The sequence below is a fragment of the Phalaenopsis equestris genome, unplaced genomic scaffold (assembly GCF_001263595.1).
Source record: "Phalaenopsis equestris unplaced genomic scaffold, ASM126359v1 Scaffold000123, whole genome shotgun sequence".
In the NCBI taxonomy this organism is placed as follows: domain Eukaryota; kingdom Viridiplantae; phylum Streptophyta; class Magnoliopsida; order Asparagales; family Orchidaceae; genus Phalaenopsis; species Phalaenopsis equestris.
Genome location: NW_018164565.1, coordinates 1,604,808 through 1,620,642, shown reverse-complemented (window position 1 = coordinate 1,620,642; position 15,835 = coordinate 1,604,808). Strand labels below are relative to the sequence as shown.

Sequence of the window (15,835 nt, the reverse complement as noted above, 5' to 3'; positions counted from 1 at the left end):
TTTTTTTTGTTTTAATGCATAAAACAGAAAAGCACAAGTAACATTTTTAATATGAAATTCAAGTATATATATTATATGCATAATTTTTTTATCAACAAAACTTAAACCACATCAATAAATACTTTTTAAAATAAAAATTCAAGGATATGCTCGTAAAATTGAGGGTCTGTTTGGGGTAGTTGCATCTTATCCAACTTATCGAGATAAACAACTTATCCTGATAAGTTGTTGATCAGCAGCTGAATCAGATAAGTTGTCTGACTGTTTGATTTGAATATTTGGAAAACAACTGATTTGTAACTATTTGTAGATAAATGACGATTATGCCCTTAAACTGAATAAGCTGTTAAGTTGTTTGGTTTTTACGGTTTGGAAACAACTGATTTACAGTTGTTGGTGGAAAAATGATCATTTCAGTCATGCGCAATGGAGTTGTTTGCAACAATAATATAATGAGAACACATTCAATATACTAAAATTCAAAAAAAAAAAAAACTACATAACAGTTAAAAGGAAAAAAAATATTCTTCTAACTCAAGGGAGACTATCTACAAACTCATTAAAAAACAAATAACATAACAAAATTACAACTAAAATTATGATAACATTCATTTTAAAATGTAGAATGACAATGTCTAGAGCAACATTCTCTGGTTAGGATGCCGTCGAATCCCGAACAACTCTGTCCGGTTGGGATATTGTTGAGCCTTGATCACTATTTACAGTGGAATATGTTGGAATGTCTGCACACCTGAAGAACTGACACTTGTCCGTATTGTTTGCCCATCATATGCACCTGTAGAATCTCCACTCGTAGCTATGTGGCGGTGCGATGTGAGCAACACAATAGGCAGTCCGCAACAGTAAAGCACTAGCCCGGATTTCCCTGAGATATTTGAGCTCTTTTTTTCTATAAAAAATGCAGAAGAAAGACGTTAGTGATAAGAGAAGTTGTAATGAAATAAAAAATGCATAAGAAAGATTTTGAAACACTAGCCAAATGCTTTCTTTGATTCAAAACCTGTAAGAGATAGTTCTGAATTTTAAATAGAATTGGGCATCAACGCTTGTTAAGGGTAAGAAATATAAATGCATATGAACTTACTTTCTCAGTCCTATCTATAAATCATCTGAGTGGCTAGTAACAAAAAATGAAATAAGCCACTTGATTTACATCCAACCAAGTACAATGCATAATTATGTTTGCTGTTTAGAAACAATCAAATGGGGCATGTAGAAGAATTTGTAATAGTTCCTTGCAAAGCAAATAAATACTAGGATATCCTTGTCCAAGTTAATCACATTTACACAAGAACTGTCAATGTTTGGTGACTAGAAATACAACAATTGAGTTAAGTAAAAGATAGGAAAATTTACACTAATTTGGGCTTGAGATCAGGGTGAAACAAACATCTACAAGAAAAAATCTTGCAGATATAACAATAAATTTTCAGGAATTTTTCTTAGAAGGTGGCCTGAGAGCCCCTAAAAAGACACATTCTTGCTCATTCTATTTGCTTAAATCCTATTTAGGAGAAAGAATCTTTGATAAACAAATAACATAAAATAAAGAAAAAAGGGGATTTACATACATAACACTCGAAACTACATAATTTACGTATTTCACACCCAAAATTTTAATTTTACATCCTAGGCACCCAGTTTAACAACAGTGCTCCTACCACCGCACTGTTCTTATAATTCTCATATTGTCTACCCACTTTTCTTTTCCTTTATCATTTTTATTCTAACAGCTCCACCTCACTCTCATGTAAGAAATCAAACAGCTATTATCCTGCTTGCAAAAATGACATCTTTAAATCCTTCAGGCTCTTGAATCCCGTTTTTCCACCATTATGCTTTAAAGCTAGAATTTTAAAAATCCAATTGGAACTGGCTTTATGGGATTTATAGAAGCTAAAGCTTGCCATGGAGGCTGGGAGGAAGTGGGAGAAAGACGAAAGTTATCATAAGAGTCATCTTTCTTATGCATGAATGACTGGAAAGAAAAAGGATCAACAAATAAATCTAGATTCTCATTCTAATTCTATACTTATTTTTATATAACAAAATAAGGATTTAAAAGCAAACCTGGATTGAAGCCGATTTTTAAAAAATAAAAAAGCAATTCTATTATTCTAAACTACCAAATAGAGGTAGCATTTGGTAAAATACACAAAAATACACTGACGCATCAATGCCTGATGCATAACCTGAATCGTTGATGTAAAGCCATTGTACACATTTATTAGCCAAAAAGGACTTGAAATAATATTTACAATATCTGAGTATTTTACACACGATTAAAAAAGCATGAAAAGAAAAAAACAGATTCATGCAGAGCTGAAGTTCAACGAGTTTTAAATCAAGCGTGTTTATACAATCTGATTCCTATCACAACTGCTCCTTATACTGCTCAAACCAAATTGGAGCAAATCCTATTTCCTACAATGGATCAATGGTGAAAATGTACAACTCTCTATATATATTCTTCTAGTTACATGCCTACCACCTCATTAAAATTACAGAGCAAGAAAAGTTGTACAGATTGAAAAAAAAAATGTGAATTAAAAGCTCAGCTAAAATCTGAGATTTCCCCTGATCATAATTACAGTGGTCAAGCTTCCTTCAAATCTAAACATTTGGCTTTGGCAACACATATGGCTGATTATTGCTGTAGTACAATAGGATGGATAACATATTCGTGTGAAGAGTTACTAAGTTTAGTAGTTCACATCATATATACATATACGTAGACCCAGTTTGAATAACACTAAATAAATAACAGTCCAATAAAAAACGTTGAGCGTATCCAGTCTGAATGCACTAAATAAATAAAAAGCAGCCTTCAAATTCAAGTTCGTACAAGTAAAAGTATGATTGAATGGATTTCCCTTGCACTTAAAACTGGTCAAGGGGCATCAAAAGTGGCATTGATAAAAAAAAAAAAAAAAAAAACTCAGTGAGTACTCTAATTTTTTATCTATAATAGTATAGATATCTATCTCATTAATTTTGAAAGTATCATTTCAAATTAAAAAAATGATTCCACTCAGAGAAATACAGTAATTGGGAAGAAATATCCAATTGAGGCAGAGTAAGGTTTCATTTCCAATTGAGGCGGAGCAAGGGTTTTCTACAAGTTAGCTCATTCCATCTTTAGTTGAACTTCATAAGGATCAAACCCCATAAGTCTTTCTCAGCTCCATGTAATGATTGGAAACGTAAGAGCCATGCCAGCAGAGAGGCTAAATGAATCAAATGCAATGCAGTTAAATGTAAAAAAAAAAAAAAATGGAAGGAGCTGCGAAGGATTACCTGCCTGGGAGTACAGAAAAATGTAAAAAAAAAAAAAAAAGAAGCTAAATGAAGCAAATGCAATATGAATTGGAATGTTCATACTTATGTCTTTCTCTGCTCCATGTAACGATTGGAAACACAAGTTAAGGAACATTCCAAATGAATAAAAAAAAAAGGGAGGAAGCCATCCCAGCAGTCTTTCTCTGCTCCATGTAACGATTGGAAACACAAGGGCCATGCCAGCAGAGAGGCTAAATGAATCAAATGCAATACAGGTAAATGTAAAAAAGAAAAATGGAAGGAGTTGCGAAGGATTACCGACCTGGGAGTAGAGAAAAATGTTAAAAAAAAAACGGAAGGAAACAGCCGGCCACCTAGGATTACCTCGAAGGGGAAGAATGCCGAAGAGAGGAGCTGTGAAGGATTACCGGCCGCCTACAATTAATGTCAAAGAAGCAGGGAGAGAGGAGCTGAATGTCAAAGAAGTTGCGAGAGAACGGAAGGAAGCGGGAGCGGGAGTAATTCGCGAGCTAGGGCAAAGAGCGGGGTAAAATTCCACGTGATTGCTTATGTGAAGCGGGGTAGCGGGAGTAATTCGCGGTTAAACGCAGCGAAGGAAACACGACCGTAGGGGTAATACCGTGGGCGAGATTATGCGAAATTTTGAAACCACGTTTTACAAAAAGCTGGTCAAACGTGCAAAACAAACTCTACAACGGCGTTTTGAAATCACCGCCGCCATGAATGTTTGTTGATGGCTGAGAGACGTAGGGAGTGTGAAGCGAGACATAAAGTGGATGTGAGACATCAAGAAGCATTCTTGAGAAAAAGAGTGTGAGTGTAAAGTTACTAGTGCCAATAACAAGAACTAATGACAAGCATGTAAGGTCTAGCTCTGCGAAGGGAGCATGTAGAGAAGAACCATCAAAAAGCAACTAGCTCACGGAAGAGAATGGAGAATCTATGAGTAATGACTCAATGACTATGAAAAATAGTTTGAAGCAAATTATTTTACTTAGTTATTGTGGCAGATGTTGAACTAAATCATGCAATATGAACCAGCAATTTACTTTGAGCAAGAGCCAAGCACATAGCTTTTCGATGTGATTCGAGAAAAATGCATAACATTTATACTTCGCGACGAGCTTGCTTTTCATAGAAAAGCGATGTGTAGTGCTAGCACAACTCGTCGCTTTGCTCTTAAGCATGATTTTAACAGGATGTGTATGGTTTAATGAGATTTGTGGTTCTATGAATGTGTTATCCAAACATTGTTTGCTAAGAGAGTTCGATTTACTGGGTTATGGTGTTTGCAATTTGTGTATTCTTTTGCTCTGCATTTCGTGCAGATTTTGTTAATGTTTGCAGTTCATTTGTAATCTCAAGACCTTATCATGGATTTGCTAGTCCATCTGGTCATTTTGGATACCAATAATGTAGTTTTAAAATTGGTTAAATTATTATAATTATTATTTAGATTTTATATTTGTTCCTTTTGCTTATTTATGGCCTTTGGGGATGAGGAGTCCTTAAATAATTGCTCCAAGATATGAAAAAGAATGTTTCTTCTGGATGTTTTGTTATGAGATGGCTATTTTGAAGTCATTTTTATGCAACTCTTGTGGATATATGTCCATTTTTGGATATCCATATTAAATGCTAGGTTTATACTGCTGGTTATTTAATGTGACTAATTATATCCCATTAACTTATATATTCTTAATTGCTTATCAGGGCCAATACAAGTCAACATTAGTTTGTCCAGTTTGCAGTAAAGTTTCTGTTACTTTTGACCCTTTCATGTACTTGTCACTTCCACTGCCTTCTACACTTACCAGATCGATGAATGTAACTGTTTTTAGTGGAGATGGAAGTGCTCTTCCTATGCCTTTTACGGTGACCGTGCCCAAAAATGGCTGCTGTAGGGACCTTGTTCGAGCCTTAAGTATTGCATGTTGCTTGGAGAGTTCAGAGGCGTTGCTTGTCGCAGAGGCAGGGATTAATTTTTCTTTACTTTTTACAAAGGAATATTTACATTCATAGCACTCAATTCTTATGTATTTACATATCGAACACCTAACTTCAATTTTTACATATATGCCACTGTACCTATGCATGAAAAGGTGAATTTCACTTTTTAGAAGTTAAAATAATGATTTTTTTTTGATGTGATATGAAAGAATTGGGTGGTACATGTGTAAAAAGTAATGTTTATGTGTTATTTGATATGTAAATACATAAGAATTGGGTGTTATGTATGTAAATGCCCCTTTCAAAAATTCTTACCTTGGCGTTTTGCTTTGTGACTGAAATTAATTGGTTCCATTGCAGGTTTTAGATCATCGAATTCGATACCTTGAGAATCCTTTCGAGGCATTGTCCAATATAAAGGATGAAGAGCACTATGTGGCCTACAGGCTTCCAGCAAATCATGAGAAATTAGTGAAACTGGAGTTAGTACATGTGAAAGCTGAAAGGTGCGACTATTTTATGTATATGATTTTCTTTCCAGTAATATTATTGTGAGTATTTTTAGGACAAACTTGCTAATTAAAGGGCTCGTATTGATTACCCATTCATTTTTTTGATATTTTTTTGTAGTTGATTATGTTTTTTTATGTTTCAGCTTTTTGTCGGAGTCTCAGTACATTCTGCACCGGAAGCTGGTAGGGGTTCCTTTGGTGACATGTTTGGCGAAAGATGCTAACACTGGGTCTGATATTCGAGCTTCTATTGCTGCTGTACTAACGCCACTCCTCCGTAAGAAAGCTTCTCCCACAGCATGCAAGGACAACGGCTATGGCCCTAGTCTTGATGCATATGTTTCAACAGATAACACCGACAATGCGCCTTGTTCCAGCGGCCGGAATTTATCAATATCCAACATGGAAGTTGATGGATCTGACCAAATTTCTCACTTTCAGATGTCGCTGACAGATGATAGATGCATGAGAAGGACGCCCATCAATAATGATGATAATATTCTTCCAGATTCTTGCATAAGGGTAGCGTTGGAATGGTCAGATTGCGAATTAAATTTGTACGATTTCAGCTTTCTGGAGGATCTTCCTGAAATTTTCAAGTCTGTATTCATGTCGAAGAAGACAAGGCAAGAGGCTTTTACGTTGTTTTCTTGCTTGGAGACTTTTATGAAGGAAGAACCTTTGGGTCCTGATGATATGTGGTTTGTTATGTCATCTTTTAACTTCCTAATTTATGGCATTCTTATTTCACTAGCTTTTATGACTAAACTAACCTTTTCTTAATTTTTTTTTTTTTTAGGTATTGTCCTCGTTGCAAGCAACACAGGCAAGCAACAAAGAAGCTAGATTTGTGGAGACTACCAGAAATTTTAGTAGTTCATTTGAAACGCTTTTCTTACAGCCGGTTTTTGAAGAACAAACTTGATACATTTGTGAGTTTTCCTGTCCGTAACCTGGATTTAAGCAAGTATGTCTTGAACAAGGCAGCAACCCCGCAATCACATGTATATGAGCTTTATGCAGTCAGCAATCATTATGGAGGTCTTGGGGGAGGTCATTACACTGCCTATGCTAAGGTACTTTTATTGCATCCTATCTTTCTATGAATTTTGTCATTTATGACTTCTTCCAGCTATTGAATACTTTTCCAACAAAACACTACAGGAGATTTCCCGAACTGTGAGTCATAGCTTCCGTCTGAGGATGAGTTGTTGAACTATATTGCAATTTTGTTCCAATGTTCCCCCTGACGTCCTCCAAAAATGAGTCAATTTCAAACAGTGAATTTACTTACATAGCACACACTTCTTATGTATTACACATCTCACACAACACTCAAATCTTTAATATCACATAAATAATACAACTATGACCACTTTTTAAAAGTGAAATACACCTTTTCATGCACGGGTTTTGTGACTTTTGTCGGATTTTTTGGAGAGATTAAATTTTTTTATTTTTAGTATTTTCTATTTTTAAAATTTTATTTTATTGCCAGTTTTCTATTTTGTTGTATGAGAATTTTGTGGCTTTTCTAATTTAGTGGCATTCCTCTATTATTTTTCTTGTAACATCTCTTATGAAATCTAAGGAGAATTAATAGATATATATATATTTTTGCTCAAAAACATTCATGGTGTAGAGCCAGGGTTCTATGAATACTCTCACTATAGCGGAGGCAGTGTAGAATCATGCTAATCTTTGACCTAGAGAAACCGATCGAGTGGTTCAGCTTCCTTTTTCGTTGAAATCCTTGGTAAAGTGTGAAAGAGGGGAAAGGAGAATGGCTTCCATTGTAGCTTCCTCGCCGTTTTGTCGTCGAGGGTTTTGGATTTGCTTTTGCATTGAGGGCTTTGGGTTTGCCACGATGTAGAGGCTTTCAACTTGATGTCATTGATGGCGCCATCTTTTGTTGGGTTTTTCTCCGCCTTGAGCTTCTTCTCGATGGGTTTTTTCCCTGTTGGAGCCCAGTCTGCTGACCTTTTCTCTACTATAGGTTCCTCTCAAACAGCTTCGTCTCAGCTTCAAGTGAAGATCTAGTTTCCTAGGCGCAAAAGAACTTGCGATCAAACTTGACTCGTGTTTTTGTCCCGTCCTCTATGTTCTTTGATGTTGTCGTATAAGTCAGTGATGACTGATGCCCAAATAAATTCTATCGTTTCTATTGGTTGCAGTAATTACAAAAGCATTTTGTCCCATCCTATAAATCTTCTCATGCTTTTATCTGTTGATTATTATTTATAGAATTTAGCCCTTATCTCGTGGTTAGAAAACTCAGTAGGCATAATTATCTTGAGTGGGCTCAATCTGTGAGATTGGTAATTGACGGGAGTCAAAATTCGACATTTAACAGGTGAAATCTTAAAACCTTCTGCTGGCGATCTTGATATGAAGAAATGACAATATGTGAACTCTTGTTATCGCTTGGCTCATTAACTTGATGAAAGCAACCATAGCAAAACCTCCCATTTTTTTCCCACGGCTAAAGATGTCTAGGAGGCCATTCAAGATTTAATTTAGACCTGTAGAATTCCTCTAAAAAATTTGAGTTGAAAACTCAAATTTAGAAATCCATGCAGAGTGATCATGATGTTACTAACTATTATAATGAGTTGGTAGCATTATAATGAGTTGGTAGCATTATGACTGGAACTTGATCAATGTTATGTGATGTTTGAGAGAATTTAAATCACTACACCCGTCATAATAAGGATGGAAAATGATCGGGAATGTATTTAGCTGACGTTAATATGCGTTTAGACGAATTCCGAGGTCACACTTTTGGTAAGAAATCACTAACTCCTTTTCGTTTTTTTTAAGTTAAACGTGAGATCTTGAGGAGAAAAATCATTCTGCTCAACACCGATCTTTTTAATTTTGAACATGAGAACTTGACACATCTCCAAAATTGTCTGACTAATTCTTGCTCTTTAGTACAAAAGTGTAAATTTTTAGCCACTACGTGTTAGTCTTAATTTTATTCACTATTTGATAATTGATTATGACGCGACTGATATTATGACTGGTCATTCTAAATTATTCTCATTCTATAGACATTGTGCGACCAATAAAAGGGGTAAAATTGGTGATGGTTCTCTCTTAATAATTGTTGGGATGGGAACTGTTAAACTCCCTTTGTTTTTAACCATTCACGATGTTCTGCATGTCCTAATTTACAAAACTTGTTATCCATCAGTAAAATTATTTTTGACCATCATTATCAAGTTAATTTTTATTCTTCTTGTCGTGAGTTTCAACAACTGGCCAATGGGAAGAAGATTGACATTGCAAAGGAAATACAGATTTGATTATTTTAACGATGGATTTGACTCGAGTAGACAATATCAAAGTACTTGTTCAAATTCTGTTTTGGCTCCAAAATCAGATATTTATTGTGATATTATAGGTTAGATTTTTCTAATTTTCAGTATTTAAAATACTTCATTTTCACTTTATTTCAATAAAAATTTTGGCTTCTATTTAACGTGAAGTTTGTTCGTTTGTTAAACATCATATTGCATCCTTTTCTCCCTAAACTAGCAAACCAATTACATCATTTGTTTTGGTTCGTAGTGATATCTGAGTTCCTTTTAGAACATTTATATATTCTAATATAAATGATTGTGACATTTATTAATGATCGCACAAGATTAAGTTCAGTTAATTTAATGAAGGAAAAAAATTAAAGTGAATAATTTTCATTTTTTATTCCATAGTACAAATATAATTTAAAAAAAAATTCAATTATTACGTAGTGATAAAGGCCTAGAATATTTCAAAAAAATATCGGTTGATTCTTTCTTGAAAATTGAATAGTTCATCAAAGGTATTTTGTCAATACCTCACAACAAAATGGTGTGGCCGAAGAGAAACAAACTCTTATTGAAAATTATTCGGGCATTGTGGTTACTAATTTGGTGTCGAGATATCTTTTGTGTGAAGTCATTCTTACTGATACATTTCTTATAAATAGAACACCAAATAAGATTTTAAACTTTTTAACAACTTTTAATATTTTTTATAAAATTTACCAACAAATCGCCTCTCTTCTTCTTTGCCATTAAAGATATTCTGGTGTACTGCTTTTGTTCATAATCGTAGTCATAATCACGGTAAATTTGAACCCTAAGCAAAAAAAAAATGTTTATTGGTTATGCTTCCAAGTAAGAGGGTTATAAATGTTTTGATTCTATTTCTAAAAAAATATTTACTATCCTAGTTGTCTCTTTTTTTGAATTACAACCCTTTTTCATGCCTCATTTTCAAGGGGGAAACAAAACTTATTCGATTATACTATTTTCCAGGATCTTTTTCAAACTGAAGATCACAAAATACCTCCTTAATTTTGATTGTTCAACATGAAAATTCAAGCTATATTATATCAGGAGAAAGTCGGTAAAACTTTTTTTTGTTAGTGAAGATGATTCAAATCTTTCTACAATGACATCTATTCACATTACAATATCAACTAACTAAGAAAAAATAGGAAAATGAACTATGACAATGTTACCATTTGACATTGTCTACTTTCGTCAAAGAACAACTCAAAAAATGGGTCTACGAATCTTTGCACTACCCAGAATCTGTGAACCCTTCTGGCAATGTCCTCAATAAGCCTTTATTGTATGTTCGATCCACTTTATCTTTGAGTTATGAGTCTTCTAATCTTGAACCCGAGGCTTGTTCTAATCCCAAGTTTAATGATTCTAGTCCTTCCATTGTTGTTTGTAAGGGTGTTGGGTTTTGCACCCAACATTCATTGTTTCATTATGTCATCTGAAAATCTCTCAACTAAATTTCATGCTTTTACTTCATAGTTATCTTGTTTGGAAATTTCTAATACTGTGTAAGATGTTCTGAAAGTTATTTTCGAAGAAATAAAAACTCTTGAAAAAATGATACTTGGGAGTTGGTTGATCTATTTAGAGGGAAGTCTGATGGTTCTCTAGAAAGGTACAAGGCTCCATTGATTGCCAAGAGATTCACACAGATCTATATCATTGATTACTTGGAGACATTTTCTCCAATCACAAAACTAAACTATATAGAAGTTTCTCTGTCACTTGCAGTTAATCTTGATTGACCCCTACTACAATTGGATATAAAATGCATTCCTCAATAGAAATTTGGAGGAAGATGTTTATATGGATGCACCTCCAAGTTATGAAGTAAAGTTTGGGACAAAGGTGTATAAACTAAAAAAAGTTTTTATACAGGTTGAAGTAGTTACCGAGAGTTTGGTTTGAGAAATTTACTCTCTATTAGAAATTATGGGTATATTGGCTAGGAGATCATATAATGTTTTTTAGACATTCAAAGGATAAAAAGATAGTCACATTGGTTATGCATGTGGATGATATAATTCTCAAAGGATATGACCTTTGTGAGATAAACTATTTGAAGACTGCCCTCTCATCAATTTTTTAGACAAAAGATTTAGGTGAGATATTTTCTTTGTATGGAGGTTGCTCGATTGACAAAAGGGATTTTTGTTTTCCAACGCAAACATGTTCTTGATCTTCTCAATAAAAATTGGATGAGTGGTTGTCGATCTACCCGAAAATCCATTTGATTCCAATCAAATACTAGGAGATGGAAAGGAAGACGATGCAGTGAATACAGTTTGATATCGAAATTTTGTGGTAAGTTTGATATACTTATCACATACACAACTAGATATTGTTTTTGTTGTGATTTTGGTAAGAATATTTACCAATTTGCCCAATTAGAATCATCTTGAAGCAGTTAATAGGATTCTCGAATGCCTAAAAAGTACACCAGGCAATGGCTTGCTCTTTCAAAAGATTACTCGATAGAATATAAAAACATACATTGATATAGATTGGGCGGGCTCAGTTATTGATAGAAGATTGATGTTCATAATTGTACTCATGCCTAGAAAAATTTGGTTATATGACAGAAGTAAGATATAGAGTGTGGTTGCAAGAAACAATGATGAGATAAAATATAAAGCTATAGCTAATGGAGTGCGTGAGCTGGTGTGATTGAAGAGAATTTTTGATGAGCTGCAGATCCTGATAAATATACCAATAAAATTGTATTTCGACTAAAGCCACTATAAGTATTATGCAAAATCCAATATAAAATGATTGCACCAAAAATGTGGAGATTAATAGGTCTTCATAAAAGAAAAGATTGATTGTGGTGCCATTTGCATGTCTTTATGCCTGCTACACAACAGATTATAGATATCTTCACCAAAGGACTTTTCTATTTTTTGAATTTTTTTATTGTTGGTAGTTCCCTATTTTCTAGCATGGGGATTTTGTGGCTTCTCTAATTTGGTTGTTTTCTTCTGCTATTTTTCTCATAAGTGTATCTTATGAAATCCAATGAGAATTAGTTTTTTTTTTCCCTGAAAAAATCTTCAGGTTTAAAACAGTGTTATGCATTTAAATATGAAAGTTTACGCGTGAAATACATTTGAATTGTGAGCTACGTGTAAAATACATTAGAATTGTGAGCTAGGTATGTAATTTCCCTCACACACACACACTGAATTGTGAGCTACGTGTAAAATACATTACATTCGAAATTATGAAGTTCTGATTCAGCTGCAAGCTGAAGTCTTGGTCTGTTCTGGATTTCTTTTTGCAGTTAATAGAGGAAGGTACCTGGTACCACTTTGATGATGGTCATGTCTCAGCAGTAAGTGAGGATGCAATCAAGACATCTGCCGCGTATGTATTGTTCTATCGGCGCACGAAAGTCAACTCCGCCGATATTGCCGTAGAGTGAATAGACCTCTGAATCTTCTAGCCGTTAAAAGTTCAGATGGGTCATCAATGTTGATGGTAGATTATGGAATTCTTCGGCCGTTTAGGGGTAGAAAGTTTTTCAAATCGATAATTTTGATGGCCGAAAGGGATGATTCGCTGTTTTTCTGCTGCTGAGCTACGAACACAGGATCTTATTTTATCAGAGAAGCGGATTGATGGTATTTAATCCTTTCTGCTATAGTTTTCCTCTTCTTTTTTTTCTTTTTTTATTTTTTGGATCTCTGCCATTTATGTAGCAACTAGAACGATCTTATAGCCAGTGCTGTTTTTTTTTTTAATATAATATTTGATTAAGAAATCAAAAGCAAGTCAATTTCTTTTATAATAATTGATTAAGATCAACTACGGTCTGCATTCCTTTTCATGCTTCATGGTACCATGCATCGCTGCCCTACTTGTTTTATCCGTTTCTTTTTGAAAATTTTGATTTGAACGGATTTTAATTTATTATTTTTATTGGAAGGAAACGTTTAAAGCTACTTGATCAGCCAGATTAAGATTTTAATTTAATATTTTTTCCTTTTTATTTATTTACTGTTTTACCATTAGATAGAATTTGGCAGTTGTTTGTAAGGGCGAGTTTGCTGCGGGTAAGTTTTAGATTTCTGTTCTTTATTTTTATTAAGGAAATTTACATGCATAGCACCTAATTCTTATGTGCATTTTTGCATCTAACACCAAAACTCTCATTTTTATGAACACAGCACCCAAAATAGCACTAATCACATTTTTCATACATACGTAGATGCAATAAGAATTGGGTGCTACGAATGTAGCTTTTCTTTTTATTAAATAGGTTTTGAATCTGTCTATATATATATATATATATCCAAAAATGACTTGTCGAGCAACAAAAATGTCTAGATGTTAAATGTGCCCGACGGGTTTGATGTATTGATCCCAACAAGCGGTGCATTTAGTGGTCTGGCAGTGACCAGATCAATCATACCATGTCATATCTTTGGAAGTGATAAGTTGCAGAGCTTCTTTCTGTTCGGGAGGAATTTGCAAGTTCATCCAAAGCACATTAGCATTCCATCGAGCGTCTTAGAATGGGTTTACTCTACTTAGATCTTCAAAAGAGTTCTTTTAGCTGAACTCACATGCATTATCTGAGCTCTTGCTCCATACAAAAGTAGTCAACAACTTCATATGGACCGATATTGTCTTCCGATACGGAGTATCCTCTTGTAATTACTGTCAACTACATTCAATTCAATGATAAAAAAGTTGAGAATTCTTGTAGAAAATAGGGGATACAACTTAAATATACTTTCATGAATTAGTGAAATCTGCCAACAAATTGATTCACTATTTGTTGAAAAGACGATAGAAGTAGCATAGAGACTGTGGACTAAAATTTTATCTCTGTATTATAAGCGTTATGTATTATGCCCTTCATTTATACATGACACTCCTTTCAACTTGTTACATGGGACTAAAGCAGTACTTCCAGTATAGTACGAAATACATACTCAGTAGGTCCTGACCGCTTATAGCTTCGAGGAGCACGATTCGAATGAATGGAGAGAGCTAAACGACGAAATCCTCTTCAACTCACTGGATCTCCTAGAAGAACTTTGTGATCAATCTGTGTTACGACAAGAGAAAGTCAAAGAAGAACCTCGAAGTATTATGATTCGCGAGTCAAGTATTGTCAATTTAAAGCAGACGACCTAGTCTTAAAATAGGTTGACCCTGTACCTCGCAACCAAGCAGTTGGCAAACTCTACATCATAGAAGAGCGAGTTGGCCTCAATGCGTGTAAGCTAATCACTTATATCGGTAAATAAGTTCCTCTGACATGGAGCGGGTATGATCTCAAAATCTATTATCTCTAAAACATGGTCATGTGATCACATTTAGATAAGTAATAATTGATGTTTACATAAAGAAAAATAAATTTGTATTCCAATGGCTCGTCTTTGCTCATCTAAAAGCGTAAACATATGACCAAAAAAATAATATATATTTTTAATTTGCTTAAAGAATTAGTTTTGAGCGAGTTATTATACCCTAAAAAAATAAAAAGCTTTATTAAGGTATAATCGACTATCTTCTTGAGAGGGTTAGAAACCCTTAGGCATTAAGAAAAATCTTATAGGAGTAGATCTTGAGCTCCCAAGGATGTACGACCTGAGGGAGAGTCAAAAATCCCTCGAAGTATTTTAATTTGTGAGTCAAAGTATCATCAATTCAAAGGAGGCAGCTTGGTTTTAAAAAAAGTTGATGCCGCAGCTGGCAAACTCGATTCTTCATGGACGGGGCTTTACATCGTCAAAGAGCAATTTGGTCTTGGTGCATATAAGCTAATCACTTATATTGGTAAATAATTTCTCATGATGTGGAGCGGGTATGATCTCAATACCTATTATCCCTAAGATGTGGCGATGCGATCACATTTTGGTAAATAATAATTGATGTATACATACTAAAAAATAAAGCTACATATTCCAATGGCTCGCCTTTGATCATCTCAAAGTGAAAACATATGACAAAAATATATTATATATTTTTAATTTGCTTAAAGAATTAGTTCCAAGATATTGTATCCTAAAAAGATGAAAAGTTCTGTTAAGTTGAATGGGTTGGAACCCCCAGGCACTAAGAAAAATCTTATAGGAGTAGTTGTCGAGCTCCCAAGGAAGACATAAGAGAGTAAAAGATTCCTCGAGCGGAGACTGATATGTATCTCAAGCATCATTATTTACTTTTTTTTTTTAGAGAAAATAGTAACTTACATTGAACTCTTTAATCATCTTTATTATTGTTTATTATATATCCAATGTCACTGATTTCTGAGTTTTTTTTCTGTGCTAGATTATATCCAATGTCCCTGATTATATAATCCAATGTCGCTGACTATATATCCAATGTCGCTGATTATATAATCATCTTTATTATCTTTATTATTGAATATTATTAAGATGACAGAATTCTCTTGACTAGTTTTTTTGAGGAAATTTTTTGTATGCCCTACTCACATTTTAGAGGCAAAATGCACTCATATAGGTCTATCAATGTCACGAGTCGGCGTGCTTGCTCGTAAGCATATAGAAAATTTTTCTTGTATAAGCCAAGCAGGCTCATCAGAGTTTCGATGAGCTTTTTATCTTCTTAAATCCTCAACACTTGAGTAAAATTCAGTTCATCTTATAAGTAGAATTTAATCCTAGACCACGGTCGAGCCTAGGAGGTAGGACTCCCCTCTTTGCACCAAAATAGCAATGAGTAGCATGAGAGTCTTTCCCT

The 15,835-nt window shown here is 34.3% G+C and overlaps 1 protein-coding gene across 1 annotated transcript in view; it reads left to right on the top strand.

The window, feature by feature from the left end:
• Positions 1–12,869, top strand: part of LOC110021132 (ubiquitin carboxyl-terminal hydrolase 9-like) — a 41,143-nt gene extending 28,274 nt beyond the window's left edge. Inside the window, exons 9-13 of the mRNA XM_020719487.1 lie at positions 5,035–5,292; positions 5,632–5,777; positions 5,927–6,484; positions 6,583–6,859; positions 12,402–12,869. Coding sequence (XP_020575146.1) covers positions 5,035–5,292; positions 5,632–5,777; positions 5,927–6,484; positions 6,583–6,859; positions 12,402–12,542 — 1,380 coding nt within the window. The 3' untranslated portion in view covers positions 12,543–12,869. The remainder of the gene's footprint in view (positions 1–5,034; positions 5,293–5,631; positions 5,778–5,926; positions 6,485–6,582; positions 6,860–12,401) is intronic.
• The last annotated feature ends 2,966 nt before the right edge of the window (positions 12,870–15,835 follow it).